The 14,066-nt window shown below is 43.1% G+C and overlaps 1 protein-coding gene across 2 annotated transcripts in view; it reads left to right on the top strand.

Annotated features, from left to right (window-relative positions):
* Positions 1-10,034, top strand: part of PAX3 (paired box 3) — a 98,107-nt gene extending 88,073 nt beyond the window's left edge. For both annotated transcript variants that reach the window (XM_019445809.2, XM_053904452.1), the window contains exons 8-9: positions 7,743-7,989; positions 8,494-10,034. In XM_019445809.2, the coding sequence (XP_019301354.2) occupies positions 7,743-7,989; positions 8,494-8,528 (282 nt within the window). In that variant the 3' untranslated portion in view covers positions 8,529-10,034. The remainder of the gene's footprint in view (positions 1-7,742; positions 7,990-8,493) is intronic.
* Positions 10,035-14,066: the final 4,032 nt, after the last annotated feature.

The raw sequence follows: 14,066 nt of genomic DNA on the forward strand, positions 1-14,066 counted from the left end.
TCGGTGTCCCTGGAGTTGGGTAAGAAAGAGAATTAAGGTACATAGGATTTTAGCTTAGTGGGGTAGTAGCTTCTGGTTCTTGGAAGACTGTCTTCTCAGACGTCCCATATTGATGGCCTTGCTGCAAGTGTCCATGCATCTCGGAAATCCTGCGAAATAGGCCGGAACACATTTCTTAAAAGGTATATTCTTTGACGTTTGCAAGGCTGCCTTCTGCTTTCCCATGGTTAATAGAAATCGCCTTCCTGAGATCTACTCATTAAATTAGTATGACTTGGTCTTTTCAGTTGGCTCTTTTCTCTACCCTGAGAACACACCTTCTTTCACTTGAAGAGAAGGGTAGGGAAGCTTGTCTTCTGTAATTTTAGGCATTTAGTAGACGGAGCCTTAGGACTCCATCTTAGGACTTGGGCAGCCATAGAAATATTTGCCTACGTCACACATGGTCTAGAAGGAAGAAGAGATTTCCTTGTTGAGATGGGCCACTGTTTTTCTCCCTTGGTAGGCTGGAATGTCTGTCCTCCATGTTGTTAGAGCACCGGGGGGAAGGGAAAATCTCGGGGGAAAGAGAATACAGTGTAGCCCAACATCCTTGGTTTCAGAGGGGCAGAGTTGAAGCCCTTCTTTCTAAAAGCCAATGTGGACTTCAAGTTTATTGTAAGTTTGTGTGTGTGTGTGTGTGTGTGTGTGTGTGTGTGTGTGTGAACCTTAGAGCTGGGCAGTTAAGGTGCAGCAAGATTGGCATTTATGAATGGTTATGAAGGTGAATCAGCCCTCCAGTTCCTGGAATGCAGGTTTAGTTTATGGGCAATTAGAGATGAAGTTTTAATCCCTGAAGTATTGTGGGATGCCCAAGTGTAGAGCTTTTCGCTTTCGTGATTTGGAATCCTAGATCCCAAAGGGTCAGTGAATATTTAGCAAACATGTCCTGAAGTGGTCATGAAATTAAACCCAGATATATGTTTGATTTTCTACAGTCATGTGCTCAGGCAGGTTTTTGAAGCGGTGATGGGTTTGAGTACTTACCTTGGAGAGGACTGTGGTGGTGATGGGAAGAGTTAACAGCAGGTAATGCCATTCCTTCCAGAGAGAGTTTGAGACTCTCTGTGGTAAGTGATGAATGAGGGTATCTGACCCACATCTGTTTTCCATTAGAATGGAACATTGCCCTGACATCGTTAGGAGCATTTGTCAAGATTCCCTGGACAGAGCTTCTGTAAATTACATGCTGCAAATGTGTCAGGGTCAGATAAGAGGATATCATTAACTCCCTCAAGTTTACTCAGGGCTCTGTCAGTCCCTCTTAATATGCTAACAGCCAACGATTTTCCTTGAGCCGTTTTGTTATATTTTTCATTCATAGAAGAAAAAAAGTCTGTGCTATACTCTCCCCCCCCCCCAATATTGCACATGTTCTTTTCCCATAAATCATATTAATTGTAGACATGGTCACAAAGCATATTAAATGCAGGCATGCGTAAATGAATTAAAACATATGAGAATTTTATTATGACCCATGGTGGGTCTAACATAGTCAAATACCAACTGTATTAACTGGCATACTTTTTCATTTAGGTGGCATAAGCGTTCTCTTAATGGGCTTTATTTTGTTGGTACTAGATGGACGTGCTCATCATTGGCCAGAAGTAAACACTGTATACGTGCATGTGTGTATGTGTGTGTGAATGCGTGTGTACATACACGTCATTACCGCAAACCATTTCTGTGCTGAGGCTTTGCCTGGTTTTAAGTGTTAGTCGGCAGGGCCGAAAGAGTATTGCTATCAATTTAACAGCTTAGCTCTATTGAGAAATAGGTACCCTGGAGAACTGATGAAACAAAAGTTATCCTGTGATTGGCCAGAGGGCTGGAGATGAAAGGGCATCTAGAACTTAGGGTTTATCCGAGACAATACTTGCTGTGCTCTTTTCAAATAAATCTTAGAAATCCGCGCAGCGTATGAACCACACTTGTCCGGCACTCATACTTTTGAATCATGCATTAAACATAGCTCCTTGCAAAATGTAAGCTAAGGATTAAAATTAAAAATAAGGATGTGGTAGCTGTTTTATAAGCACTGGTGTTCTATCTGGTTAGGTAAAGGTCGGCCATGCCCTTCCCATAACTGTGGGTGTGGGTGAGAAGGTCACCATACTTACCTTAAAGAAACTCTGCCCTCAGGCTACTTCCCTCTTACAGCTTTTAAACCGACAGGGCCAAAAATCTAATTATTTCGATACTAATCAACTGCAGGATAATTCCTAAGGCATTTGAATCTGAAGGCAATGTTCTGGTTCTCCCTTGTCCAAATTTAGGCTTTTCAAGCCTCAAAGGTACAGTCACTGAAATATAACCATCAGATGACTCCCAGAGCAGCTGTGTTAGCAAAACACACATACACACACACACACACACACACTCTTAAACGTTCGAGTATTTTTGTTTCATTTTGAAAATAAATTAGAGCCAAATTCAATATATATACAATCAGTATATAGAGTTTGGGAGGGGAGGGTAGAAGCTAAAAAAAAAAAAAAAACCAAACTAAAAAAACCCCTTTATATCCTACATAGCTATATTTCACGACAGTTTTCTAAAATGTAAATAAATGTGCATCATTAAATGTGAAATCACAAGAACATCTGATTAGTTCGGCACAAACAAGAAAACAAAGACACGAACCAGGATTCCCACTGAGGAAAAAAGATGCACCGAGATATACACCATAATTTGCTAAATCATTTGAGATTTTTGATGAGCTCTGAGCCCTTTCAGCTGATGGCAAAAACCGTAACCCGCGAAGACAAATATTTTCCAGACACGTTGTTTTCAATGTAAATCTTCATTTGGCCCATAGTTTTTATCTTTTATATTTCATCTTGCAATAGGAAAATTAATTCAAGAGAAAGATGTCGTGGAACAATTGTCGAGAGTTAGTTTTTCCTGAACCGTATAATCTTCCAATCAAGATATGAACACCCTGTTCGGAATTCTGAACCTGGAGAATGACTTTAAGGAGATCTTCAGAAAATGTCTCTGATCATTCGAATAACTGGAGAATCAGCATTAGCGTCGGCACATGATTCTAAGGCTTTGAATTTTTTTTTTAAAAAGCTTATCCTTAAAACAATCTAGAAACAGTGTCTGGGAAGTGTTTTTGGAGGTAACAGTTTAGAAATATACTTAATAGGCCTTTTCAGACTCCTCACCTGGGAGCTGTACTCAGACTCAAAGGAGTTGTATGTCCCAGGGGGACACGACAGCGATCTTGGTCATTGTATCTTCTGGGCTTCTGTGGCATTTAGTAAGAATGTGGTCAGTGTTCCGTAGACAGAACTGAATAGTTCCAAGTGCACTTATTTTCCTTTGAAATTGTTTGTGAAAACTGGGCAATTATTCTTCCCTTGACTCCAAATTAAAAACAAAAAAAAATTAGCAAAAATGCCAGTCCTGTAGTAGAAATAGCTCACTAATGGTTTATGAGGGGGGGAAATACCCCACTTTGCAACAAATGGAGATTTTATTTTAGGCTTCAAATGACAAATGGCTGTAGGAAAAACATGTATAAAAGAAATCGTGACAATATTCTTAGAAAGAAAATATGGCTAGAAGACATTCCATAGCCATATTGGGGGAGCTCTAAGAAGTTCGTTTACCAACTTCTTTGTGGAGCAAAAAAAGAAATTTCCATAGCTTCTCTTGAACCACATGAAATACAAAATAGCTTTTAAAGAAATGTACATGAAAGTGTAATGGGACCCTTCCATAGAGATTTGAGGTTTTAAATTATGTTAGGGGAAAGTAATGCATGTTGCCTTGATATATTCACTGTTTTACTTCCCGACGCAGATATCCTCTTCAGTTTTCAAATGAGAAGTTATTTGAAAAGATGTACATTTCTCAAGTTTTCTCCATGTGAAATCCTGAAATCAATCATGTTAGTTTATAATTATTTGTTAGTGTCCCTTTTGGGCCAGTGCCTCTTGCCCATCCTTAAATAATTCTGGAGAAAGAAATGATGGCAATATGTGACCATCCCAGTGGAAAGAACTGGTAGGAAAATGTGTGTCTCTTAGGCTCTATCAGGGAAGACCAAAGTTGGGCTCTGGTCCTTTTAAGTGTTTCACATTGGCCACTACAAGTCCTGGACTGCTGAGCGAAGGGCTCTTGCTCAAGCAGAAGCTGTCACTTGCTTTCTGTGTGTGACATTGGCAATACTGATAGGAAGACCCAGTGTGGATTCCTTCCTGTTCCATTTACGCAGCAGCCATCCCTCCTGACCGGGTCGTGCTCTGCAACGTCTTAAGGACGCTGTGCCCTGGAACCTTAAGGAACTATCTTTCCAATGGCCCTGGAAAACGGCTCTGGCAGATACGGCTGTATCTTCTCCATCCTCCTGCAGATATACTTCTAGGTCTTAGATTTAAGTCTTGTCCTAAAGTATTTCATAAATTCAGAACTGCAAAAAGTTTCTCCCTGAACAACGTAAGCTGAATTTTGCTTACAGGAAGGACTCATTTCTTCTCTTTTCGGATCTTCAAGGTTTTCTCCAATGGACAAAATTATTACCGCTTTCAAAGTTATGCAGACTAAGAAATATATGGCAGAGGATGAAAAAAAAGTTTATCACAAAAATGTACAGGATACCTCATGGGCGAGTGTGCGTGTTTTGAATAACATTTCGCTCTCACTCCTCAACCTTCATTGTGTATAGAGTACTCCTTTTCTCCCTTGAAGTGACATAATATTAACTATTTATTAATATTAATATATTATAATTACATAACATATAATTATAATATACTATAATTACATAACATAATTATAATATACTAATATATATTTTATAACATAGTAATATATAATATATATTATATTTGTAATTATAATAATATAATATAATATTATAATATTAACTACAAGTAAGTATTTTCACAAGGGGTGCTATTTTAGTTTAAAATGTATTTCCTTTTTACCCAGTGCCATTGGCCATTTTTCTTCTCTGGATTCATGTAATTACAAAATGGCTTTTTCTAAGTACTTGTTTTTACTCACACAGCTTATTTGCAGTAAAGTATTTGTGCCCTGTGTCCTTACCCCCCTTTCATTGAAATAGTTACATTTTTCATATTGTTATTTTCCCCATCCAGATACCCATGATTTGAAGGGATGTGCTTGGCACTGAAAGACTTCCGTTTTAGATCCTTTTCTTCTAAGAGACACGAATGGATAATTTGGGCTGAAACAAAATACTTAATAAACTAGACTGTCAATAGCATTTTTATGAATGTTCCAAACATATACTGTAAAATCATCTGCACAAACTCAAAGGCAAAAAAAAGAAAAAAAAAAAAAACCCATGCAGGTGGAAGAACATTCAGGAAATAACTCAAATGCATTCTGGGTTATGTTCATAGTTTTTAGAAGGAGAAAATGAAGCAATCAACTGACGGTAAACGGCGTCAGGTAGGGCCCATGAGAACCCCATGTTCTAGAGACCTCTATCGTACTGCAGCTCTGAATCAGACTGATTCTTTATTTTGTGACTTTCGTTTTCTCCAAATGCCCAGTAAAATAAAACTATACTCTGTCACATATGATTATTTTTTAAAATATATGTAGTTTTTAAAGCTTTTTAAAAAGCTATTCTGCCACATAACTCAAGGAAACTTAGAGCCCCTGGAACATCTTTAAAAATTTGGGTATTGCTGTGTCCCTTTCTGCACACTGGCCCCCCCTTTCTCACATGCTCACACACACAAGTCAAATGAAAGGCAGACAAGGAAACAGAGAATAGCTCTTAAGGGAAAAGGTGAGGGAAATCGGTGCCTTGTTAAAATACAGGAAGAAAGGGTAATCCATAGAAGGTTTGTAAGCAGACCCCCCCTTTTGTCTCATGGGGCTAATTGAAGATAGATCTGTTTAAAGCTGCATTTCAAGAAGATTTTGTTTGGCTATGAGGATTATGCAGACCTCTCCCAGAGGGGATTGTGGCATCCTCGGTTTTGAAATCTAATTTAGGATGCCTTTTCTGGGATGCAAGAGTAGTCCCTTGCTGGAACTCCTACATCCAGGATTTTGTGGTCTGAATTACCTCGGGGGACAGCACGAGGCCGGAGATGGGGCTTGGGGTTCATTGCTACTCTCTCCTCCTGCCCTTATTTGTACTTTTAATTTCTTCCTCAGATACAACAGGAATATTTTTTAAATAATTTTTTTAAAGCGTTTTTATTTATTTGAGAGAGAGAGAGAGAGAGAGAGAGCGCAAGCATGAGCGGGGGAGGGGCAGAGAGAGGGAGACAGAATCTGAAGCAGGATCCAGGCTCTGAGCAGAGCACAGAGCCCAATGAGGGGCTCGAACTCATGGACAGCGAGATCATGACCTGGGCCGAAGTCAGATGCTCAACTGACTGAACCACCCGGGCACCCCGATATAACAGGACTATAATGGCATTGCCTGCAGTTGTGGGCTCCTGCACTAAAATACTTGGGAAACAGGTAATATTTGGCAGGGGGGGTGCTCTACACACAGTACCGGATTTCTTCTGCAACTGCTTCTTGACCCCGGCTGCTAGATCAGAGCAGCGGAGAAAAATCCCTCCCTCTCTCGGGTGGCAGTTTTCCAGCTGCCAAATTAATTAGCCACTTAACTTCCATCACAAGGGGCTGTAAGGGTCAGCGAGCTTGAGTTTGCGAAACCCTTCCCCATGCGCATCTGAAAGTCATTCTGTTACCACAAGGTGGTTTTTCTTTCTTTTCTTTTTAAACTTCTCTTGCTCTCCAGGGTTATTTACAACACCGAATGGACTTTTTAGAACATGTTTGCATTTCCACCTTTTCTTTCCTTTTAACACTTCTTATATATGAAATGTTTAGAGAAGAAGTGAAAAGGCAGGTAATGGAGGCAGTTGGTTACTACTCCCTTCCTTCCTTCCATTCATCCATCCTTCCCTGCCTCCCTCCTTCCCTGCCTCCCTCCTTCCCTGCCTCCCTCCTTCCCTCAGTACCTAATATGTGACAAGTACCAAGTTAGGTTCTAGGACTATAAAGGTAAGTAGGTTATTAGCCTCAAAACTCTCATAATTCAAAGTAGGTGAGCAAAGTCATGATCGTGTAGTGGGAGGGATGAATAAAACGCTTGGGAACATCGGGGAGGGAGTAATTATTTCTGATTACTGAAAGATGGCCGCGTTAGGGAGAGGAACCTTCTGGAGAGGGAACGCTATGAAAGCAGACCTAGACATCTGAAAATACACAACGAGGATTTCATTTGACTCCACTGAGCTTTTTAAAAAACATAAGCAAACGTGTGTTTAAAAATCACATGTGAAACTTCCAGATGTAATCTATGATTAGCCAGCGCTCTACATGAACAGATATAATGTCTCCCTCTGTCCTTCTGTCCCTCCTTCCTTTCCCCTTCTTTGAAATTCTAGTCCGATTTTATCATGAGAGGCATGGTGAGTCTCTCTTTCCACCTCTTTTTCTTTTCCCTCCCCGCTCCCCCCTACACCTTCCTCCCCCCCCTTCCTTTTTTCTGAAACTGCAGTCAGATGTTATCGCTGCGCACGAGGCGGTGTCCACGCCCCTTTGCCTTGCAGTCATCGTCTTCTGGAAGGCCCTGTAACAGCAGATTTCCGAAGAAATAAAAAGGGGACCTTTCCGGTGATTCTTTCAGCTCTCGGCTCTGATCTGGTCCGCCCTGCATTCTTACTTCCTCCCAATCTGCCCGTCTACTTTAGGTAATGGGACTCCTGACCAACCACGGTGGTGTGCCCCATCAGCCCCAGACCGATTATGCTCTCTCCCCTCTCACCGGGGGCCTGGAACCTACCACCACGGTGTCGGCCAGCTGCAGTCAGAGACTAGACCATATGAAGAGCTTGGACAGTCTGCCAACGTCTCAGTCCTACTGTCCACCCACCTACAGCACCACGGGCTACAGTATGGACCCCGTCACCAGCTACCAATATGGGCAGTATGGACAAAGTGAGCCTTGGTCTTTCTGGTGGGGGGAATTCACCCCTGAAAGGGCGAAAAGTCCCCACCCTTCCTTAAGAAAGGGGCGGGGGGCGCAGAGGCACCATTAGGCCTTACATCCCAGTATCAATGTTGCGGCAAAGCCAGCCGATTGTCCCGGCAAGGGCTCCCTTGTCTAATTATTTTCTTAACTGATGTCAACGACATCTTGCGATTATTAATTGCCGGAGATGTGAAACCTGATTGCCACTAGGTAAAACACGAGGGTTGGCCAAAATGAAATAACCCCTGGCATTAGAAACACATGTTCTTAATGAGGTCAGCTCAAGGATCACATGGGGTATAATCCCAAGGACACAGACTTGTGTCAAACTTGTCCCGGGAATAAAAATATTGGTCTCGATCCTTTGATACCGTGGTATGAAATATGACATCGTCAGCCTGTAGCTGATTTTGCCTCTTGCTGTGAATTGTCCCAACGTGACCTAAAGAGCTGTGTGTGTTTCCTTACAGGTGCCTTTCATTATCTCAAGCCTGATATCGCGTAAGTGAACTGTCCACTTGCAGCTCGAACTGGCCTTGTTTCCGGTCTCCCCAGCCTACACGTGAAGAATCTCCTCAGAAAACAAAAATCAGCTTTTTGGGGGGCGGTCTCGACAGGAGACCAAGAAGAGTGGTTTTTTTCTTTTTCTCCCCCCTCCGGTAGTTGGTCTCAAATTCTTTTGAACATGTTGGACAAACGCGATGGAAGAAAGGAAGGCCGGGAACCGTAAAAAGACAAACACAACATTTGAAGGCAATGATTTAACGTGGCTACATATCAAATACCCCAACTCTTCCGTGCTGATGATCAAGGAGCTAAAACATTCCATTTGTGTGTGCGTGTGTGTGTGTGTGTGTGTATGTGTGCGTGAGATTTATCTGGACTGGTTCAGGCAAGCAGAATGTTTCTAAAGTCAAGTCAGAAAGTACTCTAAAGTATGACATGTTTGATGTTTCAATGCTGACACTTCTACGATCTTAAAACTGCTCACGTAACGAAGCAGGAACGGAGGAATCCTTGACCTTTACACACTGGAAATCGATATAAAAATAAGTGACACCATTTTTAGGAAGCTAGACTAGATGTAAAGGACCTCCCAAATAAATTATTTGTGATCTCACCCTCCTTTGTAACCCAGTTGTCAATAAATAATGTCCCGGGCGGGCAGCCTTGCTAACAGGATATGGGATAACAGGAAGAAAAGCTTGTTTTTTTTCTCGGTGTGGGGAGAGGTATGTGACATTTTCCCAGTTCGTTTTCATTTGGAAGCCGACCTGGCCAACCTGGGGGGAGGGCGCGGTGGAGAAGAAGTGACGTGCGTTCCCACAGCTGCTTATCGGTGTGCAATACTGTGTACCTCACGGATGCTCTGGCAGTGGCCAGGGCCGTAGAAACAGAATCAGAACTCTATTTTTGCAGGTGCTTTATTTTCGCAGCCCATGATTCATGGCGGTAGAATGCATGATGTTCGCCATTTAATGGACAACCAACACCCGGCTTGCTCCTTTTGACTAGAGACCGTGTTCGAGAATAATGCTTTTAACGTGACGACGTTTACATTCTTCTCTTTTCTATGAAAGGCAGGGCAAGAACAGAAATGTCCACGTGGCTCTCATGTACTTTTAAATTATACAAGGGTATCCAACATTAAAAGACCAGAGGAACTGAGGTTTACATACGTTTGTGTGGTGACATTTTAGAATGTCAATAAATTTGTTTTTCGAGATGTTACGAGGAACGAGAAGGTGGAAGGCAGTGTTATTTATTTCTTTCTATTCTTGGAACCATGAGCGAGGTAGGCACAGATACATTCCCTTTAGAGTTAAGGATGATGACGTAGTCGGTTAGTGAGATTAGGCGTAGTTCCAGAGTAGTTCATACGTTGGTCCTAGAAGGCGATGGGCTTTGTGTCGCAGCCTCAACCAACAACGATGTGTTGTAAAAATGTCTTTCATGTAAAAAGTGCAGTAAATATTTACTATTTATAATGAATAAACAGTTATGAAAACTTGCCCAATACTGCTTTTTTGGGGAATTGGTGACTATAGGGTTAATAAAAATGCGGGTGTGGGAAGTCCACAGAACACACACTTCACTGACAACGGTGACTTTTGGATTAGACTATACCATGGACAGATAGGGTCACATACCTGACGATTGTATTGCCTTGAACAAGCTTGGTTGAGCACACTTTTTAAATGACGGAAGGTTTTTTGTTTTTTTTTTTAATGTTTATTTATTTATTTTGAGAGAGAGGGAGAGGGAGAATCCCAAGCAGGCTTCTTGCTGTCAGTGCAGAGCCCAATACGGGGCTCGAGCTCATGACGCATGAGATCGTGATCCGAGTGGAGATCAAGAGTCGGATGCATAACCTCCTGAGCCCCCCAGGCGCCCCTGAAGGTTTTATTTTTGTATATGTGGTGTTTAAGTAGACCCCTTTGCCCTCTTTTCTCTCTCTGTGGTTCTCCAAGCGATCGAATTCCTCAACTACCACTTGGGAGTGCGTCTTCCTCCAGAAGTACATTCTCTGTCTTCATCTTCAGTGGTCACCCTGCTGAAATTTTTATTGAGAGCTTTCATATTGTGTCATTTATTTTATTTTAGAAGTTGTCTTCACTCTTCATGAAAAACCTTACTGCCTACTTCATTCACTCTTCTGTCCTCCTTCATCCCCCCCCGCCGCCTTTCGAGAGAGACAGAGAGAGACAGAGAGAGAGAGAAAGAGATTCCTAAGCAGGTTCCATGCTGTCAGTACAGAGCCTGACCTGGGGCTTGATCTCACAAACTGTGAGACTATGACCTGAGCCCAAATCAGGAGTTGGACGCTCAACCACCTGAGCCACCCAGGTGCCCCATGAGCACTGTTACTATCGAGTAAATGGGTCATAATACCCTTGGAGACTCTTACTTACATTAATCTATTTATTCCTCCCAATACCTTATATGAGGCAGGCATCATTAGCATTGCTCTTTCACAGTTGCGGAAACTGAGGCATAAGGCACTTTTGTGAGATTCCCCCAGTGGCAGAGCTGGGATTTGATTCCAGGCACACTGCTTCCAGAGCCTGTGTGCTTCAAGTCGCTCTTCTGGCTCCTCAGGTCCAGTGTGAGAGAAAGTTCTAGAAGAATCTAAAGGAGCGCTAATTCCATAAGCAGCTAGCCACGTGTGACTGTCATTTGTAATAGAAGTAAATAAAACTAAAAAGTCCCTCAGTTGCACTAGCTACGTCCCGAGTGTACAATAGCCACATGTGGGTAGAAGCCACTATATCAGGCAGTGTAGACATGGAACATTTCCATCACTGCAGAAGGTTCTGTTGGTCAGCTCTGCTCTAAGGCATGTCTTTTTAAAACCCCCAGGACTTGAAGTGCAGGAGGTAAAACTTCCAAATTCTTTAAATGTGTCAGGTGTTCTTAGCTCACTTGTTTCCAGTCAAGTATGTTGCTCTTTTTTTTTTGACAGTTGTCTTTTCCAGGGGCACCTGGGTGGCTCAGTCAGCTGAGCATCTGACCCTTGATTTTGGCTCAGGTCATGATCTCAGGGTTTGTGAGAGCTGCGCTGATGGTGTGGAGCCTGCTTAGGATTCTCTCTCTCTCTCTCTCTCTCTCTCTCTCTCTCTGCCCCTCCCCCACTCGCCTACACATTCTCTCCCTCTCACTGTCTCAAAAAAATAAACCTTAGAGAAAAAGAGACAATGATCTATTGCAAAATTATTTTTCAATGTTTATTTATTTATTAAAAAAATTTTTTTAATGTTTATTTATTTTTGAGACAGAGAAAGACAGAGCATGAACGAGGGAGGGTCAGAGAAAGGGAGACACAGAATCCGAAGCAGGCTCCAGGCTCCGAGCCGTCAGCACGGAGCCCGACGCGGGGCTCGAACTCATGGACCGTGAGATCACGGCCTGAGCCGAAGTCGGATGCTTAACCGACTGAGCCACCCAGGCGCCCCTATTTATTTTTGAGAGAGAAAGAGAGCAGGGGAGGGGCAGAGAGAGGGGGAGACAGAGAATCCCAAGCAGGCTCCTCACCGTCAGTGCAGAGCCCCATGCGGAGCTCGAACTCACGAACCGTGAGACCATGACCTGAGCCGGAACCAAGAGTCAGACGCTTAACCAGTTGAGCCACCCAGCATCCCCCCCCCGGCCCCCAAATGTTTCAAGAACAGGGTAGGAAGGTCATCTTTACCACTTTTTTTATCCTGTTTAATCTTCATGCAATCCCGTGAGGTGGGCATCATTAGCCCCAAATTATAAATAAAACTGAGGCCCAGAGCTGTTTATTAGGTGGGCCAAGGTCATACACAGTCAGAAGTAGTAGGCTTTGACTTCTGCTCAGCCTGGTGGCAGAACCCGTCTTCATTTTACCTTCCCCAATCCTGCTCGCAGTCCTCACTTCCTTACGTCAACCTACCCTCGGGCCAAACTCAAGCCGAAAGCAGGTATTAAAAAAAGTAATAATAATTCACTCCCAGGACATGAGAGCGGAAGTTCCAGGAGGTGGGATTGCACGACAGAACCTGATCGTCCACATCACTTTCCCTTCCCTCCCAATCTCAGAACTTGGCGTGTGTGGCTCACGTCTCTTGCCGATACGCTTCTTGACGCCCTTATTTCTGCGTGTCTCTGAGATCTCTTGCTCGGCTCATGTTCCTCATGTTGAAAGTCTCTGTGAAGTCATTTTTTCCCCTGACGTATTTATGTATTTTTGTTTGTACCCAATCAGTCTCCAGAGGAGCAAGGACTTGACTCCCCTTGGTCCTGACCACTCGTTGGAGTCCCTGCTCCTGTAGTTCGTATAGTTATACAGTTTAGCTTGAAAACTCACAAGGAAAAACTGAACATTAGAACCTCAAATTATTAAATAATGGGTGTAGTAATGTCAGTTGCTGAGTCATTCCTTCCTTGGCAGCAATTTTCCGAGGAATAGCTATCATATTTCACATCAGCGATGGGAACGAACTTAATTGTTTTAGTCCCGTTTGGAAAGGGGTTTTCACACGCACTGGGTATTTGGGGGAACATCCTATGTTCGGAGGGATCTTCTCAGTCCTGGCAATAGAGCCAGTGGAAGGGACAAGGTCACTAGCTCGTGGGTGTGAGTTTAGAAAGAGTCTGAAATGGGGGGAGGGGATAGATTTATTGATGCCCTTTGTGCAGACATACGATGGACGACTCAATCCTCAAAATACAGAATTACTCTATGGAGCTAGAACCAAGATGTCTACGGAAAGGAAATCTACTTGACGCAGGCTTGGGCCTCATTCTGAGTAAATGATTTTTGGTGTTTAATTATTTATGGATAAGGAGAGCTGGTGTCGAATACCGAGGAGCAGAGCAAGTGACAAGGAGCAGGGTTTAGGCAAAGAGATCCACAAGGCCGACCTCAGCCCCAGGCAAGCACTCATGGGTCTGGAATCAGTGTTGGATAATATGTGAGAGAGAAGAAAGAAACAGAACTAGGCTCAGGCTTCTTGTCAATGCCGGTGATACAAACTAGTCTCTTTCTCATAGATCCACTCTTTGGTATCACCGGCCGTTGAATCCCAAGAGCCTAGCACCATGTCTGGCCCATAATGAGTACTCAGTACCTGCCGGTTGAGTAAATGAATAAATGAATGAATGAAGAGCGACTCTCTTGTACTGTACTCCTGACATGATCTGAAGAAGAAGCTCAATCTTGAGGGTGTGTGAAGCGGGGTGAACAAGTCTGATGTTGCAATAATCCTTGGGGCGGGACCAGCTAGGCGGTTAATGTAAGACCAAAAAGGCACACAGATTATCTTGGATTGGATTAGTAGAAAAGCTTAGGGAAGGAGCGGGAGTCAGGGGTCTAACAAGTCACTCGAGAGTCATCTTTCCGGTGTTTCTGACCGAGGCAGATGGCACAAGGCAGTGAAAGAGCCAGTTGGTTGGTCGCTGATGGCACTGGATCTCACACCTACCTGTATCATAACCTAATTATTAAAAAGACACTATTGCTGGGTCTACCCAGCCTTGTGACTCAGAATCCATGGAGATGGGCAGAGAGAGGGTCGATGAA

Source organism: Panthera pardus, unplaced genomic scaffold (genome assembly GCF_024362965.1).
Source record: "Panthera pardus isolate Hobbes unplaced genomic scaffold, ASM2436296v1 HiC_scaffold_10, whole genome shotgun sequence".
NCBI lineage: Eukaryota > Metazoa > Chordata > Mammalia > Carnivora > Felidae > Panthera > Panthera pardus.